Here is a 15627-nt window from a genome sequence, read left to right as displayed (position 1 = left end):
TAAAATCTCTCGAGTGTAGTATCCGCTAAGAAAACGATTTCGCGTTTAACCCAGGTTTCTTCGACGCTGTAATATGCCTACATACGAACAGCGTTCATCAAAGATCACTGAGATGACCGGTCTCCCGCCGCCCGCTGTCGGCGACTGTCCGTGATCTTGACTATGTCTTCGTACACCAAGGGTGGGTCTACCCACAAACAAACAGCATTACTCCAACAACAAAATAATTAAAACTTCATTAAACGATACTTATAAAGGCATTTCGCAAAATGCCGTAAGCAATAACGGATTTATAATCTCTATAAAAATGTTGCTTCAATAACTGCTTCGCGTGCTGACTGATCTCAATAACAAATTTTTTTTAAATAAAAAATTATTGAATAAAATAATGTTAAATAATAAACATTTAAATAAACTCTTCATTGCTCTCATTTATAGCGGTAAGATAATTAAATATATTTAAGATGACGCCTACCAAATGTATCATTACACTTCATCCTTTCATACATTATACAGAATTTGTTTTTTGCATATTATCTATAGTTGCAAACTAAACTCATTATCGCGTAACTAAATATAAATAAAATTAACACATAAGATTACTTGTAAAAGATATACAATGTTAATTTTTTTTTTAAAAAATATCTGGTTAACAAAAGAAATATAATACAATTTGCTCGGAAGTGGTAGTCAATACCTGATGTATACAAGCGGTGAGTTGAAGTCGTGATTGACACGACGCACACGAGATATCCGAGAACACTTGACGTCTCTCTGCCTCTACGCCGTATGAATATAGATGAAAATAAAAAACAATTTTTTTCCAAAATATTTATCAATCGCAAACATTTACACATGGTTATAATAGCACAAATCTGCTATTCATTCTGAGGTACTATTTATAAAAATATTTAAAATATAATTGAAAAAGAAAACCGGCACACAAAAATTCCCTAGCTATTAACAAAAACGGAAACGCAGGTACAACGAACACTTATGAGTTAATAACAACCAATCACTTGTCGACTTAACTAAATATACTTTAACTAACTCATCATTTCTTGGATTTCATTTAGAGTCTTTCCTTTCGTTTCCGGCACGAGGAAGTACGTGAAAAAGAATGCAACGACGCAGGTTGACCCGAATATCCAGAATGTGACGTCACCCCCGAGAACCTCGATCATTGTGGTGAAGCTTGCAGTGAGGCCAAAACCAACCAGCCAGGTCAATGTGATAGCTAGCGCAGAGCCATTGGATCGTACGTTTGCACGGAACATTTCACCGACGATTGCGTTTGGTATTGTTCCGAAACCTTAAATAAGAGAAACAACCATTAGTCGCCATATCCCGACACACTTTCTGCTATACGAATGTCAATATGATACCGCTGTTGAAATATTTTTATTAAAAAATAAATAACTTTAAGAAAATTATATGAATTCTTAAAAAGATATTATAAATGTGATTGTGAAAATCAGTTCAGAATTTTGAAAACGTTTTTTTTTTATACACTCTCCTCAAAAATTGTAAAAAAATTTAATTTCAAATAATAAATACAGATGCTCAATATTAGCTAAGTCAATGTATTTAAAATTGCACGCTGTGGTTTCCTATAATAGAAGAACACTTCGCAGCATGGATTATAACAGTTTTGTTGTTGATCAAAAAACCAATCAAAACCATATAAAACCTTTTCCTTCTCAACGAAGACACTAATACTTTTCCTTAAAATGTAAACAAATAAGTTAAATTGTTAAAAACTAATTATTATATCAACCCTCCATTACTTATCCGCGTTCCAATTTTAACCTCTTTATAGGACTTTCTTTTTCTACACAATAAATTTATAATAGAAAGTCAACAAAAATATCGACGTATTTTAATACAGAGGTATCATATACATAAAGCTAGCTGAAACGAAATTTATAGAATTAAAAATATAAAACTCACCCGCTTCGTATGAGAAGAAATATACAATCAATGCAACGAGTGGCAGCCAACCTATTGACTCAACAGCCGCACTCTGTATTCTGTCCAGATAGAAATACAGGCCGAGTATAGCCTGAAAGAGAAATGTTATTAATTAAAATATTATAAGTGTACAGATTTATAATGTAAGAAACATAAACTTTCTATTTAAAAAAAAAAAAGGAAATTTTTAAAAGAAAATAATTTGGAATTTATAATAACATCGAATTCTGACTTCTTTATTACTATAAAGCAGTGTTTCCCAACCTCCACAAGTGGGTAATTTTATTGCTAAGGGGAGTATTTTTGAAGTGGACTCGACACGAGATTAACCACAATACTTTCATATAAAAATTATATGGTTATGCTATGCTTTTAATATACTTTATACTAGTCTTTTTAATCTCGAAGACTTTTCAGGTAGTTTCGTCTCGGAGCTTATTTTACCAGATTTAGACAACGCCAAAATCTTAATAAGGATAATCTATGGAGTAATAGGGCACAACGTCAAAGTCCCAAGACAGCTATCATCACAATCGTTTATGGCATTCCATTTCTGAGAGACGCCAATTGGCCGTACCTCGTCGCCATCAGTTGCTATATTATATTTCTTTTCAATTAAAAAACATATCATATAGGAGTGATCTTCAAGAGCCCCGTGTTCCTCAGAGAAGGCAAAACTATATTCATAAGAAGTCATATCAAATTATCAAATTAAAGGTTAAATATTGGTCCTTTTCTTGCAAAGAGATTGATAAAAGCTTACTAAGGTACATATTAACACTTTGAAATGTGTTTAAAAAAAACTGTGACAATAATAAATTTACATGTTTTAATGAAAGGTCAGATATAATCCGCTATTGATTCAGAAAACAAGATGATAGATAGATATAGCGAGGAAAAAATAAATTTGAAGGAATATAAAACAGTTGTTAACATATGACGCATATCATATAGAACAGGAAATAAAAGATAAAGATAAAGACTCTAACTCCAACAATCCGATTGGAACTGATTTGATAAGGAATCCAAAATCAAAGCCACATATAACATTTATTGAACTTAAGATAAGATTAAAAATTCGTTCGCGTGAAGATATTATATCTATAAATACATGATCAATGCATTCCAATATTTCTTTTGCGATAAAGCCACAGCTATTTTGTCCGCTATATATTTGATAAAGGGTTCTGTATAACATAATTTTCTCTTATTTTGAAATTCTTTTGTTCTTACCTGATCAAACTATGTATGCACATATATAAGATATTATTATCATAAAATGTATATTTGTTCCACTCATTTTATGTATTAAAACGCATCAAATAAAAATATTCGTCTTTTAAGTGTATTTGTTTGTTGTAAAAATCTATACGAAAAGACAACACTCGTGCAGTGGCAAGTTTTATATGACAACTGAGAACAAATTCAATTATTTTTTCAACTTCGTAGATATGGCACTCTACTGTTTAAAAAGAGATGTGGGTGTCGTTAGAAGAGAAAGGCAGCCCCAAGATCCTATCCCGAGTCCGAAATGGCCCCGCGCACCGCGTGCATTACCGAATTTTAACTGTTTTATAGAGTACCGTTCGTATATTGTTAATACGGTTCACAATGTATATTGTGAACCGTATTGACGAAGTGCCGTAAATATTTATTTTTGTAAATCAATTTTTTAAATCGTTGAAATCATCGTTATGGTGCATTACAAGATGTAGTTCTTTTTTCTACAATAACCTTTGGTTTATTTCATACGAATATTTTGGTTTTCACAAACCATCGGACTGGCGCATATTCAGTTTGATGGCGAGATTCATAAAATTTAATTTAAACATTTTTAGTAGCTAATTGTCTCTAATACCAATGTTGTTTTGCAATCTCTTATCTTTTTATAAAAGTACGACTTTTACACCTGGCTTGGTAATCAACACTGTTACATACCTTTAAGTGATTGTAACTGAAAAATTTTTTTTTCATTTTTTTTCATTTTTATTTACCTTATTAAAGTGTATAAAAGATGTGACACAAACGTTCCAATGAATAGATCCTATTTCAATCAACTTTGTGCCACCCATGTTTGAAGGTTTTGTTCGTGATAAGAGTCAAATTGATATATTTTAACAACTTCCTAAAAAGTATATTACTAATTCAGACACTAAACACTACTATTACTACTTCAGAGTACATTCACGATAAAGATATGAATTGATCTAATTTTGAAAAAAAAAAGTTAATAGAATAATCAAAAATATTAGTTCTTTCCTGCATGTCGCACTTTACGAAGTAACATAAACTTAATTTCAAATGTTTGTAATGATCTCACGTAATAAAGCTGTTTTGACTTTAACTTTGACTTTATTTAAAAAAATTATGGCACTATTAATTCTCAAATTGAGTGTCGACAATATTGAAACAAAGTTAATTTATTTAATACCAATGTCTTTATTAAGGCCTAACCTTGTTGGGAAGGTGTACTGTTTGTAAAAAGAAAACACTATTAAGCTGCTCGTTTTTCGCTAACTTTGCCATGATTATCGATTGTTTACTTAATACTATGACTCGACTACATATGTAGACTTTTAGTTGTTAGCAAATGTTCCCGTTTAACTTCAAACATAAAAAAGTATTATTTGCAGTTTTATTTGGTTAAATATTTTATTAAACTATTACTCTTGTGTATTTAGAGTAATTATTCTATTAGAAATCGATCTAACAATAAAGAAAAAAATGGTACCTAATAGATTTAAAATCCAATAAAGGATAGAAATACCTAAAAAAAATATACTCATAATATACTGTCTTAAAAGTTACGAAACCTTAATAACAAATATATGTAGCTTTTTAATGAACGTAAACAGTCATTATCATCATCACCATAATCATTTTAGCCGTAGAATGTGAACGTCATATGCTCGGGGATAGATTGTTAAAAATATGCTGAATATGAAAATAAAATTCCAATAGTTGAATATATTTACCAAACTTAAAGCACAAGCAGCCATGGATATAAGCAGGAGTATCTTTCTTCCAGATCTTTCCACAAATGTCGGAGCGATGATGCTTGAGACTAATCTTGTTACACCAATAATAATAGTAGCTAAATCAGGTCTTATTGTCGAACCCGCTAACTGGAAGATAGTCGTCGCAAAGAACAACACGACAGCCACACCGCTGGTTTGTTGTAGAGAACCTAACGTAAATGTAATAAACAGAGACATTCTGTTTGATTTTATTGTAAATATCTCGATCCAGTCTTTGATTTTACTGGAAGCGACTCCTTTCTTCTGTGCGAAAGTCTCTAGAATTTTGCTCAAGTCAGCAGAGCGCCCGAGAAGATTTAAAGTCTTTGCAGCTTTTATTTCATGGCCTGAAAATCAAAGATATGCGTTAATTTAAACGCTTACAAAAGCGAACAATAAATTATTATCATTTTTAAATTAAACATAATCCGCTTAAAGTATTATCTCCGTTTTATTACTGAAGAATATTTTTAAATGTTTTAACATTAAAGCATGATATGCTGGAATTCGAATAAAGGATTTGTAAACAATTTGAATATTTTTTAACATGTCAAATTTTCAATGTAGGCCTCTCATTCTTTCTCTCTGAATCTCCCAGGATACATTAGACACGGTGCTGTGTTCAGTTCTTCTTTAAGATACACAGAAATATACTAATAATGTCGTGGACGGCTAATCCAATCGCAAAGAAGCTGAATCATAGACTATCACTCTGGACCTCATAATTAAGCCCAGGGTCGGTTGAGGAGCCAAGAAGGGGGTATTCTCAGGATTTCTCCATGAGATCAAATCATGAATGAGGAGATTCATAGATAAGTGAAAGTATCCGTGAAAGTGGGCAGAATAGAAGGCTAGGGCTTTAAGATTCTGGAGTGGAAATCGTGGACTAGAAACTGAGCGCCGGATGTCCACCTACAATGTGCTACAGGCGACGTTAAACAGGCTGCCACCAAACCGTCTTATGGGAAAAGCTCTCTAGGGAAGGCGTGCAGTGGATGTCTTTCGGCTGAAATGATAATGTGGGGCCTCAAAAGTTACTAGCACTTAAGAAATATAATGTTTGTTCTTTCGAACCCTTTTATTTTTCTTTAGGTCCCTTTAGGGACCGTAGTTAGTAAAATATCTGCGGTAGGATGATTTATATCATGGGGATAAACTCATAAATGATATTACACAAGAGTCTTTTACTTATTACATGTTATTATGGGCGTGTCATTCCTTATATTTTTTGTCTAAAAATGTACTACTGCTTGTAAATTTCTTGTAATTTTTTTCTTTCGTCGACGTATTGAAAAATATGATAATTTTACTCGTTCAATAACATACTAATTGGTAGTTTCATGAATTATTTATCAAATATATTGATAAATTGAGAACGATGATTATATTATAATACCTATTAACATAAATTTGGTTTATAGATTAAAATTTATTTACGTAACATTATCTCGTATTGGAATTGTTCGAGCAAATAATGCAATCGAATTAAAAGATAATTACGTTTCAAGTTCAGCGTTATCAATTATATCTGAGACTGCTTATTTCAGATGACGCCTGTGCAAGGAACGAGGAAAAAATTAAATTGTTATTTTATAAAAAGATTCTTTTCCTTTATCCGCGAATTATTTTTTTTATTTTCTCAACTTTTACAGCCGATGACACGCAACGCCGGTAATGTCTTAACCGATATCGATTATGTTTTTTTTTTAATTTGATTCAATTAAAATGTTAGCAGAGAATATAATATTACCCATCGTTCCTTTAAACATTGTAACTCTGTAGTATTATACCTGACCAAACATTCACACCGTTAAAATAGATTTATTACTTCCATAAGGAAACAGCAAAGCAAATATTTCGTGATATAGTCGTAGGTAACAACAACTAAACGGTAAATCGTTAATTAGTACATTATTTTTTGCGTATTTACTATTTCATTACAACTGTGTACCTATTAAAATTTTCAACACTAACGAAAACTACCATATATTTATCTCTCATGTTTGTATTGTTCTACTTCTTACGGAGTTGACAGAGCTCTGTTTAAACGCTTTGTTTTAACACATGCAGAAATGTTTAGGAAGTTACGAGAACTTCACATGCTGATGTATTTAATGTACCGACCAACAAATGCTACAATAAGTATTTCCCATTACTGATTTATTTTCCAAAAAAAGAATTATCAGTTACAGATTTTAAATATAAAAAAATGTGTAGGAGCTTAATATTAGATGGGATGTATTTCCTTGTGTTAAGTATTATTTAATTAAGGGTTCCGAGCAGTGGTAAAGGATTGAGACATGCGATCGCAAGTTGTGAGTTCGATTCCCAGGATGCAACCGGGAATGTTACTGCTCACTGCTTCCGTAGGATGGGCAGCAGCATTCTCTAGCTATCATTATGTGATCGCCAACACGCCTGCCAAGCGTGACGATTATTGTATATTTTCTCATAGATATCTTTGGCGGAGGCTTATGCCTTCCTGTGGGCGTCTACCAGCTGAAGCCACGAAAAATTCTGAGTTCATACGGAATTTGTATATCTGGTATCATGTTTGAAAAAAATGTGTACAATTATATTTCGTATATATATTACTGTTTGCTCCTTGCATCTCAAATACATAAAGTGAAAAACAGACTATAAAAATATCACGCGAGTAAAGTTTGAAATCAACATATTTAAGTTGCTGTCTTTACGTATCATATACTTTATTGTAATCACAATACTGGAATACCATCGGTTATTACGATTGAAGGTGTTTAAGAAAATCTATACATAGCGGTTTATAAACGTGTGCTGAAAATATGAACAGAATTGATTATCGTTGAATTATTGATATATTCTTATCTAATATATAAAATTTCCATGTCACTATGTCAGTTACCGTACTCCTCCGAAACGGCTTGACCGATTTTTACCAAATTTTATATGCGTATTCAGTAGGTCTGAGAATCGGCTACTATTTATTTTCCATACCCCCCTAAGTGATAAGAGTTGTTCACCCATAATTTTTTATTTTTTTTGACGAAATTTTTTGTTTTTGTATTTTTATAATGTTGCATTAAAAATACATACAACCCTAAATTTTCACCCCTCTACAATCAACCTTTTAATTTTTTTTGCAAAACAACGTTTACGGGATCAGCTAGTAATAAATAGTATCCATAATTAGATAGAAATACGCTACTTTCAATACTTTTAAAATAAACTTTTATAATTCGTACTTTTTTAACAGTTATAAGAATTTAAAAAATCTAGATTTGAAAGATACTCCAGTAAATGAAACGACTATATAAAGAGAACAGCTTGAAGCCAATCTTTATGTATCGTCTCTAGTTCAAAGCGCTATTTTCTAATGTACCTTACCGCAGTTCTATTCGGAATTTTGCATAAGAAGCCATGTTAAAGGTTCCTTAAATATAGCAATAACAGCAAACGATTAAGACATGGCATTGCCTCCTTGGAAACCGAGGACACGGGATGCTAGATTCATATTAGACAATTAAATCCGAGTACTAAAACTCTTTAGGGGCCTTCTATTCAGGCAATCCATAGTGCATCCTCTAAAAATTTTAGGTTAGGACCCTCGAGTTTAAATACTCTAAATCAGTCTAGAAACGCCTCCTGTATTATGCTACATCGAGCTAAATGAAGCTGTAAACATCAGTGGAAAAAACAGCACTTATTCAATTCATTGTCATTACAGCCAGAATAGGTCCACTTCTAGTAGAAATGCGTTCGCAACCAGCCTTTTCGGACAATCTTACTAAAGACTCCATTTCAGAACTAAAGTTCAATGGAGAGGACTATGCTCGAAGTTTCGCTGCGAGATCGAATCAGAAATAAGAAGATCCATAGAATAAGAATTACTCGTCTGAAGTAGCAGTGAGCAGGGAATATCGCTCGTACCATAAATGGCCAAGGTTTTTGAGTGGCGACTGACGGCACAGTGAAATCGCTGTATGCGGGCAGTGCTGGACCAGTCACAATAGCGATCTTTAGGGGAGACCTATGCCATACTTTGGGCGGCCATCAGCTGAAAATAAGAAAGACCCAGCAGCCATCTGCACGCTATGTAGCCTGCCCGCTGAGACTTCAATTTACCCATCCGTTGGACAAAATTGATAACCTTCCTTTGTTTTTTGTACAGAAGATGTCAATCAATTGACATCTTACAGCTGAAATGATGGCAATAAATATGGTGGTGACGGTTGCTGAAAAAGTACAACTTATTCCGAAGATAAAATATTATATCAACCTATATATCTCGTGAATCCAAAAATATTGTAGATTAACCTAATCGATATAAAGTAAATTTCATAGAAAAGAACTTTGAAATGAGTGGGATTAGAATCTTACCTTTCATAGCATAATACACTGGTGACTCTGGTACGAAGAACAATCCAACGACGTGTGCAATACTAACAGCCAAAGCTATGTATCCAGTTTCTACGTACGACACATACGGTACAACAGCATATACTATCAAAGTACCCGTTATACCAACTATTCCGGTGGAGGTGAGTAATATTCCTCTTATATGAGTCGATCTGAAATTAAACAGTAAACTTAAAATATGATAATACAACTTGGAAATGAATTGCTCTACGACTTTATTAAGGACATCGTAAAAGTGATCATCAAAGAAAAAACCCGTCTGAGTTGCGGGGTTTTTTCAGATCAGAGTGCGTTTCGAGATTACTTCTAAAAGGAAGTTCTTATAGCAGAATTTATTTTGATTGTAGTTTATTTCAAATTAGGATCTCATTGATCTTCCTGTACGCATGTGGTCACTGTAAATGCCATTACCGGGTTAATTTGTAGCCTATCTTCAGTAGTTCATTATCAATATTATTGCAGAAGCCTTATTGTTCATTAATTAAAGTAAGGTATTGACCTCCGATTGACCTTATTTTTCCGCAGGCGCAAAACATCGTGCCAAACTGACACAATATTGAAAAGTCACCGAAACTTATCTTGCTGATAAGAAACAATATCATGATCACGATAAATATGAGTACGTTTGTAACACAAATTACATTGTACATTATCTAAAGTGGTATTTGACTTACTTATTCAGCTGCAAGTGGCATCACTTACATAAATGTTGATATGTAAAGTATGCATATTAATGTATCTATAGTAATGTTTTTAAAGTAGCTTAATTAATTGGACAATGATTGGAATTGGTTATGTGTACATAAATATGCTTCTCTTTCCAATCTAATTATTTATTTTAATTTTTCATTATCATCATCATATCTCCATTGGACATAGACCTAAATGTCAGATTTTCAGATTTAGGAACGGTTCTAAGACGCCTGCATCTTAATAAAGTCATTTTCCCATACTCTGGGAAGGCTTCTACGCTTCCGTGTTTTCCATTCCAGACCTTCAATACCCCAGCGTTCATCCGTTCAGCAAATGGCCTTATTTTTTTTTCAGGCGATAGACGTCCACTGTAAGGCACAGGCCTCCCAAAAGTCGCCACAATGACTGGTCAATCGCTCTCAGCATCAAGGTACTTCCGCGACCCTAAGTATGTCATCAGTCCACCTGGCGAGGGGCCCCCCCACTGCCACTACTACTTACCAATCTATTGATTTCTTTCAAGCAAGCTTTACATTCGATTAAAAACATTTTCTTGTAACATTTGTTTTTTTCATTACATCGATCAAAAAACTAACTTTAAGATGAAAGATATTATTACAAGGAAACTCAATCTGATTCTAGTTACTATGAAATTAGATTTAATATCAAATAATTACTTACGCAATTTCACCAACGTACACCAAGTTACAGACCGTAGTGATTCCCATCCCCAGACCGCTCATGACCCTTAACACCATTACCGTTGCAACGTTTTTCGTTGTAATTACAAGAACATAAGAGAGAATGTTCAGGCAACCGCCTATCATCAGGCACGGTTTCCTTCCGATCAGGTTGGATAATATACCAGTGACGTACGGACCTGAAAGATATAACTTAATTATTGCATTTCAAATGTAATTTCGTCATCGTCATCAAACCTGCTGTAGGCTTTCAACCGCTGGGTATAGACCCCCTGCATTCACCGTCTTCCAGCCTGATTAGCAAGGTCATTTGTTCAGCTTGTGGGTGGACGTCCAACCCTGAGCTTCCTGAACCGTGGTCTCGTCGCCCCCCATCTATTCTACGCTTATAAATTATATACAAGACTGTCCGTAAATGCATTCCCATAAACAGAGACACTCGTTAAATTTAGTAAAAACAGATATTTACTTTCTTTGTATCTTTTAATAACTTGACTTGCCGTCATAATAATAAAGAGAACATAGTAGGGTGCATAACATTTATTTCCTTTTTAAAATTGTAAATGTTTTAAAAATAAGTGTCGTAGATTTTCAAATAGTATTTTCAGGGGCTACCTACATTGGCATATTGCTCGATTTTCGCTTGACGTTGATTAATGGGACAATGTATTCTTAATAATTTCATGAAACAATTTTGATCACTTTATGCTTCCCCGGCCTCATACTCGTTAAATAAAGAATTCTCTTAAATAAACATATATATTATAATCATGTGCATAATTTGTGATTTTTTTATCATAGGTATGCAGTTGATAGTAAATGAAACTTGATACCAAATTTTACAAGTGATGGCTATCCTACCTTTTTATTATTATTTTAAATCGTTACAATCACTGCGATTGTCATTATTTCATATTTAAAGTAATAATTAATTATGATAATAATAATGATATCATGCAACTGTGAATTATCGAGTCCAACGGAACATTGCAGTGATAAAAACAATGCATTTGTGCAATAATTCATAAAATGAAAATCGTTCGAATAAAACGATTTTTAGCAGATTTCGATTTCCGGACCCATGGTTACTGATGAGATGTTGAACGTATACTGCTAACCCTTAGCCTCCTCCATGGCCTTCCGATAAGACTGATAGGAATCGGCCTGGATACAGCATCTTTCGATGACATTAAGAAGGTTGTGTCAACCTTGGGGCTACACATTTTACGCTACGCTTGCTTGTGATGACGTGATGTTAGAACCTCGATATACGAAACTAAGTATCTAAGTTAATCATCACTTGTAACACATATTGGCCGTGGACCGTCTTGAGGCAATCAGATATTAGACAATAAATTATTTAAAGTCTATATGCTATAATTATTCCGAGGTACATCCAAACTTCTTAACTATAGTTGTTAGTCCGATCTATGTAGAATGAGTTCACTGTTACTAGATATCTTGGAATATAACGCATGATTCAAGTAAATCTAATTATAATATTATAGAATTAAATAACTCGCAATATAATACGCCAAAAATTATCTACTATTTCAAAGAGTAATAAATGCGTAAATTTTATAAGGCATTGTCACGTGGTGGACAGAGACACAATCTTGTTTCCCACCTCTCCACCTGTTTTATTGGTAGTTATCCAACGGAAGACAGTAGCCTATGTCCAGCAGAGGGCATCCAACGGCTAAAATGATGATGGTGAAATTTGAGATTTGATGACTTAAAACCACAAAGCAGATAATATCCAAGTCAAGCATCATCGAAAACATCTAAAGTACGAGTCAGTAATAATGCACACAAATTACAACCACCTATACAATGAATCTTCTAAGACTCATAACGTTGGTATTGGAGAAAGATCATTTTTGCCGGAAGCCGATAAAATAAGGACTATCATGCCTACAGCTGACGTCAAACAGTAGTGTTTAAGTCACTGGGTTATGATTTTAAAATGTGTGCTCTAATAGATATTGTATTATAATTACTTGATAAGACTTATAAAAATTTTTCAAGATAATGAAGTTATACCCAGGACTAGTCGTAATATTAAAAATAAATATACATATCAATGTTAGTTTAGTAATACATATAATTTTACATCTAGCCAACAAATGAACACTTTTACTGAACTGGTATAAGGAGAAACGTTCACGAATCACATCGAAGAAGTACTGAAGTTATCTTCTGTGTAATTAACGGTAGTAAAACAAAATTGTATCTAAATAAACCTATTTTACTTTGGATAAATCCTTGGTGGGAAATACTAAATATTACGATGAAGTCATGCCGACTAAAACGCCACGGATTTTCGTAACATGTCACAGAGACAGGAACACACACATAAATTAAGGTAGAGCTGGATCTCGTCTTCCGCAATAATTGAATTCGTCTGAAATTAACTTGCACGCCACCGCAAGTTATTAAGATACAAGTAGCCACGGATAGTAATAAATCTTGGAGTCGTGTAGTGATGTAACTTACTTCGATTTCCAGGCTACAGACGATAAGATCTTATGATAGCTCCAGACTTTATTTCTAAGTAACCTTATTTGTTATGTCTGAGTATTAAGCTATTGGTATTAGATTTCATGGGATATTTAGGTCAAAAAGAATGTTAAGGAAAGATTTAAATTGTCATCACAGTGCTTATATAAATATCCATTGCGAAAAATCACTGATTGTCAATTTGCATCTATCGTTTCTTTGAATTGATTCGATAAAAAAATTTAGCAGAAAATAAGTTCAGTACATCTCAGACACTTTTCTGAATAAAAAAATTTACCGGAAAGAAGATTCGAAGTGTCTGCAACACGTTATTAGGGAAATGCAACAGGATTATTGGAAAAATCAAGGTACATAAATAATAATAAGTATGTAAAGAAAAACTTACCAATCATAGCACCTATGTAGAGTAATGAGCCGACCCATGACGCTTGTAGATCAGTAATGGGTTCAGGCAATGGACTGGTCGAATTGTCTTGCAGTTTTGGAATAATCGGTGCTGACCATCCAACACTGTATCCGACGATAATCTGGCCAATATTTACTGAAATCGAAAAAGGAAAAATATTATTTAGACGAAGAAAGAATTTTCAAATATAGAATCACGTTGCTTCTTATGCATATGTAGTTTATATTTAAAAATACAAAAGAGGTTTGCTATGAATATCCAGTGTTGGTTATAGATATAAGTAATGCGTATAATTTTTTACTTACTGCAAGCTACTATCAACAACTGATACTTTATAGAGCTATCCATTTTTGCTGGTGATTCTTGTATTTTATTATATTCGTACTCGGAACGTTCCATTTAGTGAATAGTTATTATTTTTCTAATCAAGAAATTTTATTGCATTATTAAATTTAACTTCGCGAGTACCACACCTACGGAAAACAAAGTTGATCTAAGCGACAGTCGAAAATTTTGTAGTACGTAACATTTCATTTACCTATAGATACATTGCAATTATAGGATAGATAAGTAAATATGATTAAAATTGAATAATTGTTGATTAAATCGATGTAGATAATGAACATTTATGCGAACTTGACACTGCGAACGCGGCAAAGACAAAGATGTGTTACAAGTAATACAACGGATCTTAAAGACAGTATAATTCACTGTAAATTTTAAACCTTTGTCGTATTTATAAAAGAAGAAAATTTCAAGTAGTTTTTCACTTGTATAAAAATATATAGCTTGTGTTCGATCGCTGTAATCCCTTGCTACAATATTACGTCGCAAAATGGAAGAACTATAAAGTTGAAATAAAAATGATAATAGATTCTTTTCCTATCTACTGATACAGACGTGTGTTAACCAGATTTTAGTAATTGTCTTTTAGGTTATTCGGCACAGCCGCTTGACTACCTTGATGATGACCTTGATTTATGAAAGTGAATCTACTTCCGTGATAATCTTACATGCTTATTTAGGTGACACGCATTTTCAAAACCGACACAAGTCAGTCGCATCATCAGCATGAAAAACATTGACTACTGATCACGTTCAATTCTAATTCTCCCAGCGGACCACCCCGTTTTGGAATATCTACTATCTCTCAAGGTGTAGAACATAAACGCTGCCAGCCTTATCAACGCTGTTTATAGAAACACAGAAGAGATACTAAACCATTTCGTTTAAATTTAAAACTAAACAACACACTAATTCTTTTCTCATCGTTCGATACAAGAACGCACATCTGTTAATCAATTCTAGAAACCAAAACTATGATTTTAAATAAATCATCACTTATTAAAAATACCTTTCGAATGACAATGTCAAAATTATTGTCAAAGCTTGTTGTACTATGATCATCATCGTTAATATTTCAGTAGTAGGACGCCCACAGATGATCTCTAATAGGACCCGTATAAAGCGGCTTGCAACAAGCCTTTTTCCGACAGCCTTGCTAAGGTGTTTTATCCACTTTACGAGCTGACGCCCTGTGGACCTATGGACTCCATTCCAAGACCGTAGGGACCCAGCGGCCATCTGTGCACTATTTGGCCTGTCCACTGTCACATCATCTATGTTAAGTACTTTTGATTATCGTTTTTTTTGAATCATAAATAGTCACAGTTATAATTTTTTAAGATCTTCTTTTGTCCTCAGCGTCCGAGTACGTGACTTTATCTGACCTTCAACAGTCATCTGATTAAACTCTTCAACATATGTATGTAAATAGTTGTTACACAGAAGGTATATAAAACTATGGGATATTCCAACAAGAGCTATGTTTCTTCAGGTGGATAAATGTAATTAAAAATTTTAAAATTTTAAAAATAAAAATTTGATTACTATTGAAATAACCCGGAGACGAAAACATTAT

General features: G+C 33.3%; 1 protein-coding gene across 1 annotated transcript; it reads right to left on the bottom strand.

Moving 5' to 3' along the window:
• Nucleotides 1–810: 810 nt before the first annotated feature.
• Nucleotides 811–14198, bottom strand: LOC137925985 (facilitated trehalose transporter Tret1-like). Its single transcript, XM_068769495.1, has 7 exons — nucleotides 14012–14198; nucleotides 13686–13841; nucleotides 10761–10959; nucleotides 9348–9538; nucleotides 4947–5335; nucleotides 1951–2062; nucleotides 811–1312 (listed from the first exon to the last, which is right to left on the bottom strand). The coding sequence occupies exons 1-7, from the start codon at nucleotides 14103–14105 to the stop codon at nucleotides 1047–1049; spliced, it is 1407 nt and encodes a 468-aa protein (XP_068625596.1). The 5' UTR covers nucleotides 14106–14198; the 3' UTR covers nucleotides 811–1046.
• Nucleotides 14199–15627: the final 1429 nt, after the last annotated feature.

Source organism: Battus philenor, unplaced genomic scaffold, assembly GCF_028537555.1.
Source record: "Battus philenor isolate CCGP_79_NKW_IND1 unplaced genomic scaffold, ilBatPhil1.0.hap1 SCAF_28, whole genome shotgun sequence".
NCBI lineage: Eukaryota > Metazoa > Arthropoda > Insecta > Lepidoptera > Papilionidae > Battus > Battus philenor.
Note: the sequence above shows the minus strand (reverse complement) of the source record. Positions and strands in the feature narration are given on the sequence as shown.

Bases quoted from the DNA above. Each gene is read 5' to 3' on its own strand.
- LOC137925985 (XM_068769495.1), bottom strand. From the start codon at position 14,105: ATGGAACGTTCCGAGTACGAATATAATAAAATACAAGAATCACCAGCA. The intron at 9,539-10,760 runs GTAAGTAATTAT...GTTTAATTTCAG, and splicing joins GTGTACGTTGGTGAAATTGC to ATCGACTCATATAAGAGGAA. The intron at 2,063-4,946 runs GTAAATATATTC...TTTCTCTTTCAG, and splicing joins CTGCTTGTGCTTTAAGTTTG to GCTATACTCGGCCTGTATTT.